The sequence below is a fragment of the Aedes albopictus genome, chromosome 1 (assembly GCF_035046485.1).
Source record: "Aedes albopictus strain Foshan chromosome 1, AalbF5, whole genome shotgun sequence".
NCBI lineage: Eukaryota > Metazoa > Arthropoda > Insecta > Diptera > Culicidae > Aedes > Aedes albopictus.
Genome location: NC_085136.1, coordinates 37,946,361 through 37,967,183, shown reverse-complemented (window position 1 = coordinate 37,967,183; position 20,823 = coordinate 37,946,361). Strand labels below are relative to the sequence as shown.

The 20,823-nt window shown below is 40.4% G+C and overlaps 1 protein-coding gene across 5 annotated transcripts in view; it reads left to right on the top strand.

Annotated features, from left to right (window-relative positions):
- The window catches only part of LOC109428579 (protein tramtrack, beta isoform), a 289,306-nt gene that overhangs the window by 113,307 nt on the left and 155,176 nt on the right, over positions 1–20,823 (top strand). For 4 of the 5 annotated variants that reach the window (XM_029856800.2, XM_062844373.1, XM_062844376.1 and 1 more), the window contains exon 2: positions 3,423–3,583. In XM_029856800.2, the coding sequence (XP_029712660.2) occupies positions 3,443–3,583 (141 nt within the window). In that variant the 5' untranslated portion in view covers positions 3,423–3,442. The remainder of the gene's footprint in view (positions 1–3,422; positions 3,584–20,823) is intronic. The other variant, XM_062844374.1, reaches the window with a different exon arrangement.

Below are 20,823 nucleotides of genomic sequence, written 5' to 3'. Positions count from 1 at the left end.
AAGATAGCGGACTAAATGTATATTATTTTAATTCACTAATATTAAGTATAATTGAAGTAAGCAGCATTAGCATGCAGAATATTGCGGGATTTTGTTGAAAATAAAACTGTCGATGAAGTAGGTGGAATCTTATAAGAAAATTAAAATCAATTGCCCCGATGGTGAAATGTTTTAAAAGATGTTCATGAAATTTCTCAGCAAACGCATTACGCTTGATATAATAATTAAGGTAGGGTGTAAGTGTCATAAGTAATCTCACGTTCCCAAGTTCATCCTATTTGAAAACAAGCGATTCAAACGGTGCCGTTCCGTCTTTTTGTTTTTTTATCTGCTCACTTCTAACAAAAACACAAAAACAAGAAACAAAACAAACAACGCTTCAAACCCGTGTTCTTCGTAGGATGGAAATGGGAGCCATATGCTTAAAAAGGGTACGAATACCCTATTAGTGAAAAAAAATCCTACCTTTAGCCATTTTGCTATTTTGAAATCGTACAAAACCTGTAAAAGAATAATTCGAAAACTTTTATCCGACAAATCTTTCAGATTTTCTGTTGCAGTTGATATTGTTTCAGATTTGACGCGAAAACGGATAAAACAAAGGTAAAGGTGGGACGCTGTCATCCACTTTACGCCAACCACAATATCTCAGCTAACTTATATCCGATTCAGTTTATTTTTTGGAATTCGTTTGGGCTCAAATTAGGCTCCTCTTTAGACTTGTCAAATACTGAAAATAAACTTATTTGGATGCACGACAATCTGGAATTTGCGGTGGGCGTAAAGTGAGTGGCAGCGTCTTGTAGCAGTCCCGAATGTTTGAAAAGATTCAAGAAGTGAATTTACTCACCTTCATGCGTTTCATTCGGGAAAAATCAGCAAGGTACAGATTACGCTATATCACTCATATACACTAAAACAGGAATTTCTATTAGTCATACCTAGACAAATGTATGTATTATTCCTCAAAACACATGATTGTTGCAAGAGTGAAATACAATTTCAAATGTATGACATTGTTCGAATACTGTGATTATTGTTTTCTGTTGCCATGGCAACATGTAGGCTGCAAAACAAAAGAATGACATAAAACCGAAAATTTAGTCGTTCGTTTATAAAATTCAATATAACTTTGTTATTTTCAGAGCTACAGTTTTGGTGTCTTCGACAACTTTTCATATTTTTGCCTGTTCTACAACTTTGCTGAAGACGGCAAAGCTCTAGGATGTGAAATAAAAAAGTTAGCACAGCAGCGCCACCTATGCGGCGGTTTAACGAACTAAATTCCAAGCGCAATTTGAGGCGCAGATAAAACCCAACAACTTTGCCGAAGACACCAACTTAATAGGACGTAACCCCAATGTGCTAGAGGTTTTGTCTTGCTAATCTCTGTTTCTGGCCCAGTGTGCATTGTCAATGGTGGTTACGTCAACTATGCGATTATGGGCAGTTTTAACGTCCACGCTTCGTGACCGTAGAGGGATAATGAAAGAATCAACGTCATATACAGAGCGAATTTTGTTCACGTTTGCAAGTTACGGAACCTAAGCTGGCTACGCAATCCGTAAAAGGCCCTATTCGCAGCTGCAATACGCCTTTTCACTTCACGGGAAACGTCATTGTCACATGTCACATGTGTTCCAAGATTAATCAAATTCTTCAACAACTTCAAACACATCCCCATAAAACACTACCTCAGAACTAACACCACTAGACCTGCTTCTGTCTCTATCCGCTATCATGTACTTCGTCTTGGTAGAGTTAATCGTCGCTCTCTTCAAAGGAGCATAAGCTTCCTCCACTGCCCTACGATCGTTGCCGATGAGATCAATATCGTCCGCAAAACCGAGGAGTATGTGCGATCGTGTGATGATAGAGCCATTCCTCTGCACGCCTGACCTCCTAATCGCTCCTTCGAGTGCAATGTTGAACAATAAATTTGAAAGAGCATCCCCCTGCTTCAATCCATCCAAGGTCACAAACGACGTAGACACTTCGTCCGCGATCCGAATACTTGATTTTGATCCACCCAGCGTTGCGCGTATCAGCCTAATTAGTTTCGCCGGAAAACCATGTTCTGACATTATCTGCCAAAGCCCGTTTCTTTTCACTGAATCGTACACTGCTTTAAAAGCAATGAACAGATGGTAAGTTTGCAAGTTATATTCCCGAAATTTCTCTAGGATCATCCGCAGGATAAACATTTGATCCGCCGTTGATCGGCCCTCACGAAAACCAGCCTGGTATTCGCCGACGAAGAACTCCTCAAGAGGTCACAGTCTGTTGAACATCTCGGTTGGTCCGTTGTCGAGCGGCCATCGATGAAGCCGACTTGGTAACTTCCCACGAACTCATTTACTTTAGGTAAAATACGACGGAAGATGATCTGGAATAGCACTTTGTAAGCAGCATTCATGAGCCTGTGGATGGCATCCTTAACTTCCCTCAGCGTGGGAGTTGGTTCGTTCCCGTCCTCTGCTGCACCAACATAGTCATTTCCTCCGCTGCCTTGGTGCTCCGTGCCTACATTCTCTTCGCCATTCAGGTGCTCGTCGAAGTGCTGCTTCCACCTTTCGATCACCTCACGTTTGTCCGTCAGGAGGCTCCCGTCCTTATCCCTGCAGATTTCGGCTTGCGGCACGTAGCCTTTGCGGGATGCGTTGAGCTTCTGGTAGAACTTACGTGTTTCTTGTGAACGGCACAGCAGTTCCATTTCCTCGCACTTCGCTTCTCTACAAAAATAACACCTGGTGAAATCCCTGGATGAAAAAAAATCATTGATTTCATTGATTTCTGCAGCAATTTTACCAGAAAAGAATGACTGGAGTTGAATGTTGGAATATGCATGACAGTTTAAAACCAACAAAATACGCTCAGGCAATCACCAAAGCATGAAACTCAGTAGGGTGTACGCCTCAACTAATTTTCAACAAATTTGAAATGATTGCTTTTTCTGGCAATTTTAATTCGATTTTCAAAATATATTTCGTCAGATTTTTTTTTTATTTTAAGTGTTTTTTTTTTTTGAGAATTCTCTGTGAATATAAAGTTTTTTCTTTAAAAAATCTGCATTAGGTATGTTTCGTTCAACTTTCACCGGATTTGTTTTTTTTACTTTTTTTTAATTTCTTTTTTTTTCATTTTTTTTTTATTTTGTAGGAATTTATTTAAAATTATCAAATGAATTTTTCAGCATTCATTATGAATTCTCCTTGGGGTTTCTACTTTCATAATTCAGCATTATGTTGCATCAAAGTTACTCTTCAAATTTGGTTAAACGTTTTTTTAATCTTATTCCATTTTTTTTTGAAATAATGGGGAATATTTTTATTTTTTTTATCAAAACATTCAACTTCAATTTCCCACGCCAATTTCACTAATCAATTTCCCTTCTTTTTCTCTTTCTTCATCCTCCAAAACAGCAGCGTAAGCTGTCACCGACATGGGCAGTGAGCATTACTGCTTGAGGTGGCACAATCATCAATCCAACCTGTTAGGGGTGTTTAGCCAATTGCTGCAGGACGAGAGTCTGGTGGACGTAACACTAGCTTGCTCAGAGGGCGCCTCCATCCGAGCCCACAAGGTAAGTCTTCCCATGCATAACCCCGTCTGAACTGATTCGATCGAAAATCAATCACCAACACCACCACCACCGAGCGAAGATCGTCGCAGAAACGGCATCCCTCAAAGCTCCGCTGGAACCGGTAGCCCTTAACATGCGCCGTGTACGATCCGCGGGAACTGACCGCTCACAGCGGGAGATTCCTTCGCTGCAGTCGGTCAGCGCCAGTGCCAGCGCTTGAGTGAGATGCGATTCGTCCGGACTGGTCCGGTCCAAATCGATATCTTTGCTGTCGCACAATGGGTCAAGACGAGAAAAACTCTTGGTCAAATTCCAAAACTAAATATTTAAAAAAAGATCCTAGATAGCTGGTTACGCAAGCAGATCTTGAGATTCAACTCGATGGAATTTTAAGCTAACCGGAAGCTACAAATCGTTCATGAATATTGAACATCTCTTAAAACTTGTATGGATCAAAGTCGTTGAAAAAAATAAAAAAAGCAAAAGAAAAGAAAGAAATAAAAATGATCATAGTAAGCGAGTTTGTGGTTACACAAACAGATCTTAAGGTTGATTTCTATAGGTTTTTCGGCTTATCAGAGGCTTCCAATTATTCTTTGGCTAACCAGGAGCTTCCAATTGTTCAATACTTCTGACCATACCTACAAACTTCCACAGATCGGTGTTGTAAAAACTCAAAATTTATAAAAATGACCATAGATAACTTGTTTGTGGTTACGTTAGCAGCTCTTAAGGTTCATATCCATGAACTTTTTGGCTAACCTGAAGTTTTTAATTATTCAAGACTTCTGACCATACCTACAAACTTCCATAAATCGATGCTGTTAAAAAAAAATTAAAAAATATATAAAAATGACTACAGATAGCTGGTTTATGGATTTGTTAACAGATCTTATGGTTCATATCCATGAATTATTTGGCAAAATAGAAGCTTCCAATCGTTCCAAGACTTCTAACATCTCTCATGTCAAATTTCCATAGATCAATGCTGATCAAAACTAAAAAAATATAGGGTATGTGCTCCATCATTAATCTCACGCTGCCATATTCATCCTATTCGAAAACAAGCGATTACGACACCGATTGATTCCGTTCTTTTTGTTTTCATGGGTGCTCACTTCGAACAAAAAATACAAAAATAAGAAACAAAACAAACAGCGCTTCAATCCTTTGTTTTTCGTAGGATGAAAATGGGAGCCACATGCTTAAGAAGGGAACCAATACCCTATAAAATAAATGAATAAAAGTGACCATAGATAGCTGGTGTGTGGTTGTTACGTTAGCAGATCTTAAGGTTCATCTCCATGGATTTTTTGGCTAATCAGTAGCCTCTAATTATTCAAGACTTCTGATTATCTCTTTAAACATCCATTCGGTGCTGTTGAAAATAGTAAAAAAGTAAATAAAAATTCGGATCAATGCTGTTAAAAAAGTAAAAAAATTAAAAAAAAACATGAAAATGACCATAGATAACTGGTTTGTGGTTTTGTTAGCAGCTCTTAAGGTTCATCTCCATGGATTTTTTGGCTTACCAGAAGCTTTCAATTATTCAAGACTTCTGACCATACCTACGAACTTCCGTAGATCAATGCTGGTAAAAAAATAATAAAAATCTATAAAAATGACCGCAGATAGTCTATCATCTAACATTTATGTCAAACTTCCATAGATCGATGCTAATAAAAAATAAATGAATGAAAGTTACCATAGATAGCTGGTGGGTGGTTACGTTAGCAGATCTTAAGGTTCATGGATTTTTTGGCTAACGAGAAGCTTACAATTTTTCAAGATTTCTGACCATACCTACAAACTTCCACAAAATGATGTTGTTAAAAAAAAGTAAAAAAAATATAAAAATTTATAAAAATGACCATAGATAGCTGGTTTGTGGATTTGTTAGCAGATCTTGAGGCTGTACAACAGATGAATAAGCCGATCTTAAGCTTGATCTTGGAAATTTTGGCTGAATAACCTGTTAATCAGCTGTCATTGTTACTTGGATCATCTGCATGCATTTTTTTGGCTAATCAGAAGCTTCCAATCGTTCCAAGAATTCTGACCATCCCGTCATATCACTCTCTACCGCTGTGCAACCGCCCGCCACAGATACTTAGCACTCGCGTCCACCGGCGATCAACCGACAGTGACTTCGCTGACGACGACGATCATCATGATCTGTAGGTAACTGAATGCAATGCAGCTGAATTGGAAACCAACCGCCTTCAAAGAAGCCGCCCCGTGTGACTTTTGACTCCCGCCCCGTCGCGTCGTCGTCGTGTCGTGCGAATATGCGATTATGATGATGCTATTGCTCACTCTATGCAACTTCTGCGGCACATCTTCTTTCGCGCTGAACCGCCGAAGCACCCGGAATGATTTATGAGATTTGTGCGGTCAACCGAAGCGACGATGCAGCCCGATTGGTGGAGGTCTCGCACCGTCAGTGGTCTGCCTAATGGGAGATCGCCCCGTTTCGCACGGGTCAACCTTGACGCATTACGGGTGGGTAATGCAATAAGTGATGATGCGATTGCCATCATCTGAGAGCACGTCACTTGAAATCCCTATAGCTATCACGTAAAAATGCGTGATAATTTCATTTGAAATTTTGTGTCAAATTCATTCTAAATTCTGTGGAAAACTCTCACACAGTTCTGTGAGAATTTCATAACGAAGTCTGTGAAAATTTATTTTGAAGTTCCGTGAGGATCTCACTCAAAATTCTGTGAGAATTTCACACGAAATTCAGCGAGAATTTTTTTAGAAATTCTGTGAGAATTTCCATTAAAATACTGCAAAAATTTCACTTGAGTTTCCGTGAGAGTTTCACTTGAAATTCTGGAAGAATTTCATTTGAAATTCTGGCAGAATTTCATTTGAAATTCTACGAGAATTTAATTTGAAACTCTGTGAGAATTTCATTTGAAATTTTGTGAGAATTCATTTGAGAAATTCTGTGAGAATTTCCATTAAAATACTGCGAAAATTTCACTTGAGTTTCCGTGAGAGTTTCACTTGAAATTCTGGAAGAATTTCATTTGAAATTCTGGGAGAATTTCTTTTGAAATTCTGCGAGAATTTTATTTGAAACTCTGTGAGAATTTCATTTGAAATTTTGTGAGAATTCATTTGAGATTTTGTTATAATTTCATTTGCACTCTGTGACAATTTCATGTAAAATTTTAGGAATTTGTGAAGTTCTGGGAATTTCATGTGAAATTCTGGGAGAATTTAATGTGAAATTCTGGGAGAATTTCATGTGAAATTCTGAGAATTTCTTGTGAAATTCTGAGAATTTCTTGTGAAATTCTGAGAATTTCTTGTGAAATTCTGAGAATTTCTGAGAATTTCTTGTGAAATTCTGAGAATTTCTGAGAATTTCTTGAGAAATTCTGAGAATTTCTTGTGAAATTCTGAGAATTTCTTGTGAAATTCTGAGAATTTCATATAAAATTCTAAGAGTTTCATGTGGAATTCTAAGAATTTCATGCGAAATTTTGAAAATTTCATGTGAAATTCTGAGAATTTCATTTGAAATTCTGAGAATTTCATTTGATATTCTGAGAATTTCATTTGAAATACTGAGAATTTCATTTGTAATTCTGAAAATTTCATGTGAAATTCTGAGAATTTCATGTGAATTTCTGAGAATTTCATGTGAAATTCTGAGAATTTCATTTGAAATTCTAATAATTCCATTTGAAATTCTGAGAATTTCATTTTAAATTCTGCAAATTTCATTTTAAATCCTGAGAAATTCATTTGAAATTCTGAGAATTTCATTTGAAATTTTGAGAATTTCATTTAAAATTTTGAGAATTTCATTTGAAATTCTGAGAAGTTCATTTGAAATTCTGTGACAATTTCACTTGAAATTCTGTGACAATTTCACTTGAAATTCTGTGACAATTTCACTTGAAATTCTGTGACAATTTCACTTGAAATTCTGTGACAATTTCACTTGAAATTCTGTGAAAATTTCACTTGAAATTCTGAGAGAATTTCACTTCCTGCAAGAACTTGAAATGATTTGTTTTTTGGAATATCGTTTGAAATACAATGATAATTTCACTTGAAATTTTGAAAAACTTTCACTTACAACTCAGAAACTGCAATGACAAATTCCTCTCACAGCTCTGAACCACTTTTCTGCGACATTCTCCTGCTTGACAAGACACAAATTTCATCCTCCCACCCATATTGCATACTTCGGGCACTAATTGGAAATCAACTCTGCTGCCCACCAAGTATGTACACAGATCAACTCCAGGTCTTCGGATCGGAGACAACAACCGGACAGCGCAAATTACTGAAACACGTGTACCTGCCTGCAGCCCACCTCAGTCGGTGGCAGTTCTTCCTTCCATTTCCTCAAAGAAGAAGAACCAGTATTCTGCAATTGGAATAAAATTAATAAATTGAGTGCAATCGGGCGAACGAGTGCGAACGCGCGCGCGCTCGCTCGCGTTCGTCGCACACGCTCCCGTATTGGTCAGTCAGTCTACCAGTCGTTATCTTCACTGACTTTGAAGCTGAAACGACTTAAAACGACGACGACGGCGACAACGACGGTGGGCACGAGCCAAACGCAACCACACACATGTTACCGTTGGTTGGTGGCGGTACGCGTTGGCCGAGCCCTGCCTGGCCGGTTGTTGTTATCAGTTTAATTGATGATCGTAAATTATTTATCGAAATTGAGTTTTTATAATTTGCCGTTCACCAGTATTTTCCCATTTCTTTCGGGCGAAGGCGAATGCAGAGTTTGATTGCGTTGTGCGTGGGTTGTTGTGGGTAGTATTGGGCGTTGGTGCGGGAAAAATCATCTCACTTAATTTCTAGCAAATCTCTTAGGATTCCCAGCGATGTTATTACTAGATTTCCCATGGAATTTCCAATAAAATTCTTAATAAATTTTAAAACAAATTCTCACAGAATTTCAAATGCAACTCTCGCTGAATTTCGAATGAAATTATCACTGAATCTCAATTAGAATTCTCACTGAATTTCAAATGAAATTCTCACTGAATTTCAATTGAAATTTTCTCTGAATTTCAATTGAAATTCTCACTGAATTTCAATTGAAATTCTCACTAAATTTCAAATGAAATTTTTACTGAATTTCAAATGAAATTCTCGCAGAATTTCAAATGAAATTCTCACTGAATTTCAAATGAAATTCTCACTGAATTTCAAATGAAACTTTCAATGACTTTTAAGTGAAATTCTTACTTATTGACCACTGATAACTCTGATCTTCAAGTGATTTTTCAGCCCAACCTATCAGTTTCGCCTAATTCTACCAGCAATTGCAACTAACATCAATTTAGGTGTAGGTGGCGATCCCAAGCAGCAGTTGTTGTAGGTAAACCGATTCACAAGACATAACGGATGGAAACTTTACTCAACGAAAAGGCATCAGGACCCTCTGCGAGAAAGCTCCAATCAATCTATAAAATGGGCGGGAAAGTGCGTTGCCATGTCTTCCCAAGATGCCTGGAACGAAAGCCCCAACGACGGCAGGAGAATTAATTGTGAAAATTTACGTTTCAACTAGGTTCGGTTGGAAGAGATGGTCTTTGTTCGCGAGCGCGCCGTTCGATTCGTCCGACTTTATGTGTGTTTTGCTAATGAGTGGAATATGTTTCCATGGCGGATCGAGCTGATCCCAGGAGCTAGAGAATACATGGAAAGAGCTGAGCTGGTGGGAACGACGACGACGAACTCGATCTTAAAGTTGATGTCGATTCTCATCAGCCAGCGTATGGCACCACGTCGCCGACTACGACGGAAAAAAGGGCCAAACCCACCAACTACTGATGGTGGTGAGGCAGGCGTGCGGTGGGGATATTCACGAAGGTCTTGTTGGGCGAGAATGGAGAGCAAAGGAGTTATCTCCTGTAAATGGTGCGATGTTGTTTTGCTTTCAGCGCAGTACACGTTCCCAACCATTAAAATGAAGCTGCTAGGCGAGGTGGAAATGGATCGGATCAATCACTGTTCACGGTGGTGGGACTTGAGATTAGAAAGGCTATGGGTCTGTTTTAGGAAAGGCGCTGCAGAATTTCTCGAAAAACTAGGAAATTTTGAGAGGAAACGAGAAAACATCGAATGAAATTCGCTTAGAATTTCAATTATCATTTCAACTGATAGTTACAAATTTAGTGAGTCAATTGAGAATTTCAATTGGTAATTATAATATCAATTGACAATTTCATTTGATAATTTTCAATTGAGAATTTCAATTGAAAATTTCAATAAAAATTTCAATTGAGAATTTCAATTGACTATTTCAGTTGAGAATTTCAATTGATCATATTAAGTGAAAATTTCAATTGAGAATTTTGTTAGAAAATTTCAAATGAGAATTTCATTTAAGAATTTCAACTGAAAATTTCAATTGAGAATTTAAATCGAGAACTTTCAGTTTTCAAATTTTTTTTTTTCCAAGACATGAAGCAACAGGAGAATCCCCTTTTTTCTGGTTCACACTCTGGCTGCTACGCCCCGAATGTGCTTGCCTGCCTGCTGCAGATGCAGAACGAGAGCAAACGCGACAGTGTACAAGTAAACAACACGACAGGCGACGACAACACGAAATTGAGACCATTCACTTGAGTAGCCTTATATTAAACCGAACAACAACGGCAGCAATCGCTTCTGGAGGGGCTAACGTGCAGACCCTACGAACTAGGCTGCACTTGTTTGCTTCTCCTGGAATGGGAAACAGGCGGATTGGATGAAAAAGGCGAGTCCATGACGCTGGATTGGAACAATTATGAAAAGTGTGATTGTTTTCTTGAATATTTTTATTGCTATAAATATTTTAGAGCTCAAGCATATTTCAAGTGAATAGGATTTTAAGTGAAATTTTCACAGAGTTTCAAGTGAAATCTCCACAGAATTCTAAATGAAATTCTCATAGAATTTCAAGTAAAATTCTCACCGAATTTCAAGAGAAGTTGTCAAATAATTTCGAATAAAATTCTCACCGAATTTCAAATGAAATTCTCATAGAATTTCAAATAGAATTCTCACAGAATTTTGAGTGAAATTCTCATACAATTTCAAGTAAAAATCTCACAGAATTTCAAGTGTAATTCTCACAGAATTTCAAGTGAAATTCTCACAGAATTTCAAGTGAAATTCTCACAGAATTTCAAGTGAAATTCTCACAGTATTTCAACAGAATGTCACAGAATTTGAAGTGGATTGCTCACTGCATTTCAAGTGAAATTCTCACAGAATTTTAAGTGAAATTTTCACAGAATTTGAAATGAAATTTTCACAGAATTTCAAGTGAAATTCTCACAGGATTTCATGTGAAATTCTCACACAATTACAAGTGAAATTCTCACAGAACTTGAAGTGAAATGCTGACAGATTTTCAAGTCAAATTCTTACAGAATTTCAAGTGAAATTCTCACAGAATTTCAAGTGAAATTCTCACAGAATTTCAAGAGAAGTTCTCACAGAATTTCAAGAGAAATTCTCACAGAATTTCAAAATAAATCGACAATGGTTTTAATTAAGGGCTTAACTGACTTGATCGATTTCTCTTCTTCAACTCTCTCTTTCGATAAGAACTTGATCAAAACAAACAAAATCATTATTCTTTTTGTTTCTACAGCAACATGTAGTCGTCTTCTTCGTATTCCAACCAAAAATCTTTGGATAACTTTGGATAGCCACATTCTGTGATAACACAAAGAGAGGATCGAAGAAGAGTACTCGAAAATGTCAGATAGGCCCAAATGAAAAATCAATGTCGAAATTCTTACAGAATTTCAAGTCAAATTCTCACAAAGTTTCAAGTGAAGTTCTTACAGAATTTTAAGTGGAATTCTCACAGAATTTCGAATAAAATTCTCACTGAACTTCAAGTGAAATTCTCATAGAATTTCAAGTGAAAATCTCACAGAATTTCAAGTGAAATTCTCACACACAAGTGCAATTCTCAAAGAATTTGAAGTGAAATGCTCACAGAATTTCAAGTCAAATTCTTACAGAATATCAAGTGAAATTCTCACAGAATTTCAAGAGAAGTTCCCAGAGAATTTCCAGAGAAGTTCTCACAGAATTTCAAATAAAATTCTCACAGAATTTCAAGTCAAATTCCCACAAAGTGGGAAGTGAAGTGAAGTTCAAGTGAAGTTCTCACAGAATTTCAAATGAAATTCTCACAGAATTTCTTAAAAAAAATGAATTTTCACAGAATTTCAAGTCAAAATCATACTAATTTGTAGTGAATTTCTCACAAAAGTTCATGCGAAATTTTAACGGAATTTCAAGTGAAATTCTTACAGAATTTCAAGTGCAATTCTTGATAATTTTCAAGATAATTTCTCACAGAATTTCAAATAAAATTCTCACAAAATTTCATGCGAAATTGTTACAGAATTTCAAGAGAAATTGTCACAGTATATGTAGTGAAATTCTCACAGAATAAAAGTAAAATTGTGGTCAACAGTGAAATTTTGATAAAATTTCAAGCTGAACGTTTATAAAATTCAAGTGAAATTCTCACAGAATTTCAAGTGAAATTCTCATAGAGTTTTATCAGAAACTCTCACAGAGTTGTAAGTGAAATTCTTGTGGCATTTCAAGTGAAGTTCTCACAGGATTTGAAGTAAAATTCTCGCAGGTAGCTTTACAAACTTTCAACGAAAAGCTTTCCAAGATACCAGAGATAAGTTTTTCAAGACATTCACAATACGCGCGACGTGAGACGAAACATAACACTTATAGTTCTTACAATCGTCAAGATATTAAAAATTACCTTTCGTCGACCGGTTTCGGGCGCGATGTCGCCCATCAACAGGACAATGTCCGACTGATTGCCTTCAGTGTTATGTTTCGTCTCACGTCGCGCGTATTGTGAATGTCGTTACTGTTCTTACGTTGGCACAAATCACGAAAGTTTTTCAAGCCTCTTCAAGTTTCCAGGTAGCTTTCTAACTTAATGAGATTTTTAGCCCTAGGCTAGTTCATCCGATTTCTAAGCTTCCACGAAGAACCTTTTCTAGCTTCCAGGAAGAATATTCCAGAGCTTCCTGAATGAAGCTTTCCAAGCCTCTAGGAAAAAGCTTCCCAAGTTTCCAGGAAGAAGCTTTCTAAGCTAACAGGAAGAAGTTTCTCATGCTTCCGCAAAAAAAGCACTCCAGGTTTCTATGCTTTCAAACAGAAACTTTCCATTCCAAGCTACCAGATAATAGTTTTCGAAGCTTCTAGGAATAAGATTTCGCAACTTTCAGGAATAAGCTTTCTGAGCTTCTAAGAGAAAGCTTTCAAAGCTTCAAGAAAGATGCTCTCCAAGCGGCCCTGAAGAAGCTTTCCATTTTTCCAGGTAAAAACATCCAGGTTTCCAATCTTCCAGAAATAAGCAGTCCAAGCCTCCTGAGAGAAGCTTTCCAAGCTTCCAGAGAGAAGCTTTCCAAGCTTCCAGAGAGAAGCTTTCCAAGCTTCCAGAGAGAAGTTTTCCAAGCTTCCAGAAAGAAGCTTTCCTAGCTTCCAGAAATAAGCAGTTCAAGCCTCCAGAGAGAAGCTGTCCAAGCTTCCAGAGAGAAGCTTTCCAAGCTTCCAGAGAGAAGCTTTCCAAGCTTCCAGAGAGAAGCTTTCCAAGCTTCCAGAGAGAAGCTTTCCAAGCTTCCAGAGAGAAGCTTTCCAAGCTTCCAGAGAGAAGCTTTCCAAGCTTCCAGAGAGATGCTTTCCAAGCTTCCAGAGAGAAGCTTTCCAAGCTTCCAGAGAGAAGCTTTCCAAGCTTCCAGAGAGAAGCTTTCCAAGCTTCCAGAGAGAAGCTTTCCAAGCTTCCAGAGAGAAGCTTTCCAAGCTTCCAGAGAGAAGCTTTCCAAGCTTCCAGAGAGAAGCTTTCCAAACTTCCAGAGAGAAGCTTTCCAAGCTTCCAGAAAGAAGCTTTCCTAGCTTCCAGAAATAAGCAGTTCAAGCCTCCAAAGAGAAGCTTTCCAAGCTTCCAGAGAGAAGGTTTCCAAGCTTCCAGAGAGAAGCTTTCCAAGCTTCCAGAGAGAAGCTTTCCAAGCTTCCAGAGAGAAGCTATCCAAGCTTCCAGAGAGAAGCTTTCCAAGCTTCCAGAGAGAAGCTTTCCAAGCTTCCAGAGAGAAGCTTTCCAAGCTTCCAGAGAGAAGCTTCCCAAGCTTCCAGAGAAAAGCTTTCCAAGCTTCTAGAGAGAAGTTTTTCAAGCTTCCAGAGAGAATCCTCCCAAGCTTCCAGAGACAATCTTTCCAAGCTTCCTGAGAAAAGCTTCCCAAGATTCCAGAGAGAAGCTTTCCAAGCCTACAGAGAGAAGCTTTCCAAGCTTCCAAGAGAAGCTCTCCAAGCTTCCAGGAGGAAGCTTTCCAAGCATCCAGAGAGAAGCTTTTCAAGCTTCCAGGAGGAAGCTTTCTAAGCTTCCAGAGAGAAGCTTTTTAAGCTTGCAGAGAGAAGCTCTCTAAGCTTCCAGCGAAAAGCTTTCCAAGCTTCCAGAGAAAAGCTTTCCAATCTTCCAGAGATAATCTTTCCAAGCTTCCTGAGAAAAGCTTCCCAAGCTTCCAGAGAGAAGCTTTCCAAGCTACCAGAGATATGCTTCCAAGTTACCAGAGAAAAGTATCGAAGCTTCCAAAGAGAAGCTTTCCAATTTAAAAAAAAAAATATTTAAAAGCTTTCCAAACTCTCTGTTAGACGTTTTTCTCTGGAATTTTGGGATGACTATCTCTGTATGCATGAGAAGTTTATTTCTGGAGCCTTTGGATGTTGAAAACTTTGTCTTTCTGGAGGCTTTGAATTTGGCTTTTTAGAAGCTTGAGAAGCGAGGTTTTCAAAAAACCGGTCCCGTAGTTAATTATTATTTTACCATCACCGAAAAAAGCGCATTATGACATGCATTAGAAGGGGTCAACCTCGAAAAACGCTTCATTGCGCTCGTCAATTTCGCCAGCAATTACGCGTTTCGCGAAACACATTAATTCATAAAAATGCCCGACTCTGTGTTGATTCAACAGCGCAGCGACGCGCTTGACAACTATGTGACATTATGTTCCTTTGTAAGCTCAGTTTTGTGCCGCCGCGACTTGAAGCCCTCTTACTTATACCCCCTATAATGGCGCATAATATTTATCATAAGCTGACAATAAATCAAAATCCTTTGGCGCTCTTCCCCGCGCTCCATGGCAGCGCGGTCGCCTCAGCTTGGAACCCCTTCTGAAGTCTTAAACCATTCGTTGGATCTGGTCGGGGGCCCGACCAGACCAGACCTCTTCTGCGCGGCGATTGTCGTCGTTGTTTTGCGCGGAGATTGCACTCCCCATGCTATACACCAACTGTTGTGCGATTATTTTCTATTCAATTAAAGTGCTATACTTTTTTCCGCTAAGCTGAGCCTATTTCTTGCTCAAATGACACATTCTCCGTCGGAGCTACTTGGTCGGTCGGTGTGGCATTGGCAAATGACTCCCAGAGGAGCTGATGTATGTTTCGCATGGTCGAAGCCATTCAATTGGGAACGCGGCGCTGCGCGTTTAGCAGCCAGAGGTGGGTTCACGATGCAGCAGAAACAGCAATTCACCACCACAAATCATAATAGAGTGCAGTGCTGCAACCTGTGGAGTATCAAATTGCGAGTGGCCCCCCTAGCGGATGCTGCATGTGGTGATGCACAGGAAATAAAAGTTTGAAATCACTACGTATGAAAACGAAATAACATGGAAGGAGCTCACCATTTTATGGGCATTCATCCATTGCTCATATGATGGGCGAAAGAGAACTGATTTCTGTCGTCGCCTACTGTTTGAACGACTCATGCACACGAGAAATTATTTTTCCATCTTTTGAAATAATCACTTTGAATGAAACATGCTGAGATAAACGAAGGAGATCGTGTACGACTGTTACTGCGAGGATCAGCGTTCGAAACCCGTCTGAAATTTCTCTTTTATTTAGAATATTGAATGACTGTTCAAAGATTTACGTAGGTTTTTTTTCACTGTGCATCATGGAAAGGAGCTCTTTATCGGCTATTGCTTCTCCCAATAAAAATAGAAGGTATTATTTGTTGTCGTTGTCTCTACGGCCAGCAACAGCAGCCGATTGTAGAAGGAATGAGGAAGCTCCTACCACGACGACGTCGAGCCTGCTGCTCCTGCTGTTGCTGCTAGTGGTGTCTATTGCACAGCGACATGAAGTCATGAGTCCAAAGGAGCAGCCACCAGCAATCCTCCTAACAACGCTGAACCTAGTCTCGTCTATCGATATCTATGGTGTGCAAATTGTGCACGGTCAGGCCCCCGGACATAAATATGTGGTAATTGGACTTCGTGGGAATCGATTAATAATGGGGATTGATTTCAGTTGGGGTGCGGGATCTTTTTTTTCTGGGTTCATGTATTTATGTGCATTAATGCCTGTTTTAATGGGAAGGTGCAATGCACCATTTAAACAAGAATTTACGGTAAAACAAAAATTAGGCTAGTGGCCGGTGTTTGAGAACCTGATTGTGGAAAGCTTCTCTCTGGAATCTAGGAAAGCTCTGGAAGCTTGGAAAGCTTCTCTCTGAAAGCTTGGAAAGCTTCTCTCTGAAAGCTTGGTAAGCTTCTCTTTGAAAGCTTGGAAGGCTTCTCTCTGAAAGCTTGGAAAGCTTCTCTCTGAAAGCTTGGAAAGCTTTTCTCTGAAAGCTTGGAAAGCTTCTCTCTGAAAGCTTGGAAAGCTTCTCTCTGAAAGCTGGGCAAGTTTCTCTCTGAAAGCTTGGAAAGCTTCTCTCTGGAAGTTTGAAAAGCCTCATTCCAGAAGCTAAGGAAGCTTCTCTCTGGATGCTTAGAAAGCTTCCCTTCAGCAGCTCTAAAATCTTTGCTCTAGAAGTTTGAAAAGCTTTTCTCTACGAGTTTGAATAGATTCTCTCTGGAAGTTTGGAAACCTTCTCTCTGGTAGCTTGGAAACCTTCTCTGTGGTAGCTTGAAGAGCTTCTTTCTGCATACTTGGAAAGTTTCTCTCTGGAAGCATGGAAATCTTTTCTCTGGATGCTTAGAAAGCTTCTCTCTGGAAGCTTGGAAGGCTTCTCTCTGGAAGCTTGGAAAGCTTCTCTCTGGAAGCTTGGAAAGCTTCTCTCTGGAAGCTTGGAAAGCTTCTCTCTGAAAGCTTTTTTTTTTTTTATTCCGTGTTGGGTATTAGCATCACTGCGACCATTGTTTTGATCTATTGTGACATATTTCCCATTTTTGTTTAGCTTTGTCTGGATAACGTACCACTATTGGGAGTGGTTGTCATCACTTGACATAAAGCATTTCCCCAGCACGGTACTACACATCGGATGAAGTGCAATACCGTACTAGGATTTGTTCTCCAGATTTCACAGGGTTCAAGTAGCCCCTTATCGAAGAACCTAATTCTTTGATTAAAAATTGCCGGACAATGGCATAACAAATGTTCTGAGTCTTCCTTTTCTGTGTTACAAAAACGACACAGATCATTTTTAAGTTTTCCGATTAGCTTCAAATGATATTGACTCGGACAATGACCTGTCATAAGACCAGTATACATACTAATATCTTTCTTGGAGAGTTCCAATATTTTGCGAGTCATTTTTACATTCGGATCAATGAAACGTTTCAACTCTGAAAGCTTGGAAAGCTTCTCTCTGAAAGCTTGGAAAGCTTCTCTCTGGAAGCTTGGAAAGCTTCTCTCTAGAAGCTTGGAAAGCTTCTCTCTGGAAGCTTGGAAAGCTTCTCTCTGGAAGCTTGGAAAGCTTCTCTCTGGAAGCTTGGAAAGCTTCTCTCTGAAAGCTTGGAAAGCTTGTCTCTGGAAGCTTGGAAAGCTTCTCTCTGAAAGCTTGGAAAGCTTCTCTCTGAAAGCTTGGAAAGCTTCTCTCTGGAAGCTTGGAAAGCTTCTCTCTGGAAGCTTAGAACGCTTCTCTCTTGACGCTTGAAAAACGTCTATCTGGAAGCATGAAAAGCTTCTCTCTGGAAGCTTGTAAAGCTTCTCTCTGGAAGCTTGCATAGCTTCTCTCTGAAAGTTTGGAAAGCTTCTCTCTGGAAGCTTGGAAAGCTTCTCTCTGGAAGCTTGGAGAGCTTCTCTCTGCAAGCTTGGAGAGCTTCTCTCTGGAAGCTTGGAGAGCTTCTCTCTGGAAGCTTGGAGAGCTTCTCTCTGGAAGCTTGGAGAGCTTCTCTCTGGAAGCTTGGAGAGCTTCTCTCTGGAAGCTTGGAAAGCTTCTCTCTAGAAGCTTGGAAAGCTTCTCCTAGGAAGCTTGGAAAGCTTCTCTCTGGAAGCTTGGGAAGCTTCTGTCTGGAGGCTTGGAAAGCTTCTCTCTGGAAACTTGGAAAGCTTCTGCCTGGAAGCTTGGAAAGCTTCTCTCTGGAAACTTGGAAAGCTTCTGCCTGGAAGCTTGGAAAGCTTCTCTCTGGAAGCTAGGAAAGCTTCTCTCTGGAAGCTTGGAAAGCGTCTCTCTGGATGCTTGGAAAGCTTCTCTCTGGAAGCTTGGAAAGCTTCTCTCTGGAAGCTTGGAAAGCTTCTCTCTGGAAGCTTGGAAAGCTTCTCTCTGGAAGCTTGGAAAGCTTCTCTCTGGAAGCTTGGAAAGCTTCTCTCTGGAAGCTTGGAAAGCTTCTCTCTGGAAGCTTGGAAAGCTTCTCTCTGAAAGCTTGGAAAGCTTCTCTCTGGAAGCTTGGAAAGCTTCTCTCTGGAAGCTTGGAAAGCTTCTCTCTGGAAGCTTGGAAAGCTTCTCTCTGGAAGCTTGGAAAGCTTCTATCTGGAAGCTTGGAAAGCTTCTCTCTGGAAGCTTGGAAAGCTTCTCTCTGGAAGCTTGGAAAGCTTCTCTCTGGAAGCTTGGAAAGCTTCTCTCTGGAAGCTTGGAAAGCTTCTCTCTGGAAGCTTGGAAAGCTTCTCTCTGGAAGCTTGGAAAGCTTCTCTCTGGAAGCTTGGAAAGCTTCTCTCTGGAAGCTTGGAAAGCTTCTCTCTGGAAGCTTGGAAAGCTTCTCTCTAGAAGCTTGGAAAGCTTCTCTCTGGAAGCTTGGAAAGCTTCTCTCTGGAAGCTTTGAAAGCTTCTCTCTGGAAGCTTGGAAAGCTTCTCTCTGGAAGCTTGGAAAGCTTCTCTCTGGAAGCTTGGAAAGCTTCTCTCTGGAAGCTTGGAAAGCTTCTCTCTGGAAGCTTGGAAAGCTTCTCTCTGGAAGCTTGGAAAGCTTCTCTCTGGAAGCTTGGAAAGCTTCTCTTTGGAAGCTTGGAAAGCTTCTCTCTGGAAGCTTGGAAAGCTTCTCTCTGGAAGCTTGGAAAGCTTCTCTCTGGAAGCTTGGAAAGCTTCTCTCTGGAAGCTTGGAAAGCTTCTCTCTGGAAGCTTGGAAAGCTTCTCTCTGGAAGCTTGGAAAGCTTCTCTCTGGAAGCTTGGAAAGCTTCTCTCTGGAAGCTTGGAAAGCTTCTCTCTGGAAGCTTGGAAAGCTTCTCTCTGGAAGCTTGGAAAGCTTCTCTCTGGAAGCTTGGAAAGCTTCTCTCTGGAAGCTTGGAAAGCTTCTCTCTGGAAGCTTGGAAAGCTTCTCTCTGGAAGCTTGGAAAGCTTCTCTCTGGATGCTTGGAAAGCTTCTCTCTGGAAGCTTGGAAAGCTTCTCTCTGGAAGCTTGGAAAGCTTCTCTCTGGAAGCTTGGAAAGCTTCTCTCTGGAAGCTTGGAAAGCTTCTCTCTGGAAGCTTGTCTCTGGAAGCTTGGAAAGCTTCTCTCTGGAAACTTGGAAAGCTTCTCTCTGGAAGCTTGGAAAGCTTCTCTCTGGAAGCTTGGAAAGCTTCTCTCTGGAAGCTTGGAAAGCTTCTCTCTGGAAGCTTGGAAAGCTTCTCTCTGGAAGCTTGGAAAGCTTCTCTCTGGAAGCTTGGAAAGCTTCTATCTGGAAGCTTGGAAAGCTTCTCTCTGGAAGCTTGGAAAGCTTCTCTCTGGAAGCTTGGAAAGCTTCTCTCTGGAAGCTTGGAAAGCTTCTCTCTGGAAGCTTGGAAAGCTTCTCTCTGGAAGCTTGGAAAGCTTCTCTCTGGAAGCTTGGAAAGCTTCTCTCTGGAAGCTTGGAAAGCTTCTCTCTGGAAGCTTGGAAAGCTTCTCTCTGGAAGCTTGGAAAGCTTCTCTCTGGAAGCTTGGAAAGCTTCTCTCTGGAAGCTTGGAAAGCTTCTCTCTGGAAGCTTGGAAAGCTTCTCTCTGGAAGCTTGGAAAGCTTCTCTCTGGAAGCTTGGAAAGCTTCTCTCTGGAAGCTTGGAAAGCTTTTCTCTGGAAGCTTGGAAAGCTTCTCTCTGGAAGCTTGGAAAGCTTCTCTCTGGATGCTTGGAAAGCTTCTCTCTGGATGCTTGGAAAGCTTCTCTCTGGAAGCTTGGAAAGCTTCTCTCTGGAAGCTTGGAAAGCTTCTCTCTGGAAGCTTGTCTCTGGAAGCTTGGAAAGCTTCTCTCTGGAAACTTGGAAAGCTTCTCTCTGGAAGCTTGGAAAGCTTCTCTCTGGAAGCTTGGAAAGCTTCTCTCTGGAAGCTTGGAAAGCTTCTCTCTGGAAGCTTGGAAAGCTTCTCTCTGGAAGCTTGGAAAGCTTCTCTCTGGAAGCTTGGAAAGCTTCTCTCTGGAAGCTTGGAAAGCTTCTCTCTGGAAGCTTGGAAAGCTTCTCTCTGGAAGCTTGGAAAGCTTCTCTCTGGAAGCTTGGAAAGCTTCTCTCTGGAAGCTTGGAAAGCTTCTCTCTGTAAGCTTGGAAAGCTTCTCTCTGGAAGCTTGGAAAGCTTCTCTCTGGAAGCTTGGAAAGCTTCTCTCTGGAAGCTTGTCTCTGGAAGCTTGGAAAGCTTCTCTCTGGAAACTTGGAAAGCTTCTCTCTGGAAGCTTGGAAAGCTTCTCTCTGGAAGCTTGGAAAGCTTCTCTCTGGAAGCTTGGAAAGCTTCTCTCTGGAAGCTTGGAAAGCTTCTCTCTGGAAGCTTGGAAAGCTTCTCTCTGGAAGCTTGGAAAGCTTCTATCTGGAAGCTTGGAAAGCTTCTCTCTGGAAGCTTGGAAAGCTTCTCTCTGGAAGCTTGGAAAGCTTCTCTCTGGAAGCTTGGAAAGCTTCTCTCTGGAAGCTTGGAAAGCTTCTCTCTGGAAGCTTGGAAAGCTTCTCTCTGGAAGCTTGGAAAGCTTCTCTCTGGAAGCTTGGAAAGCTTCTCTCTGGAAGCTCGGGAAGCTTCTCTCTGGAAACTTGGAAAGCTTCTCTCTGAGAGCTGGAGGTGTCAGCGGGAATTGGGATGTTCCAGGGGAAGGTTCCTGAAAATTTCAGAGGTTTAATTTCAGAGGT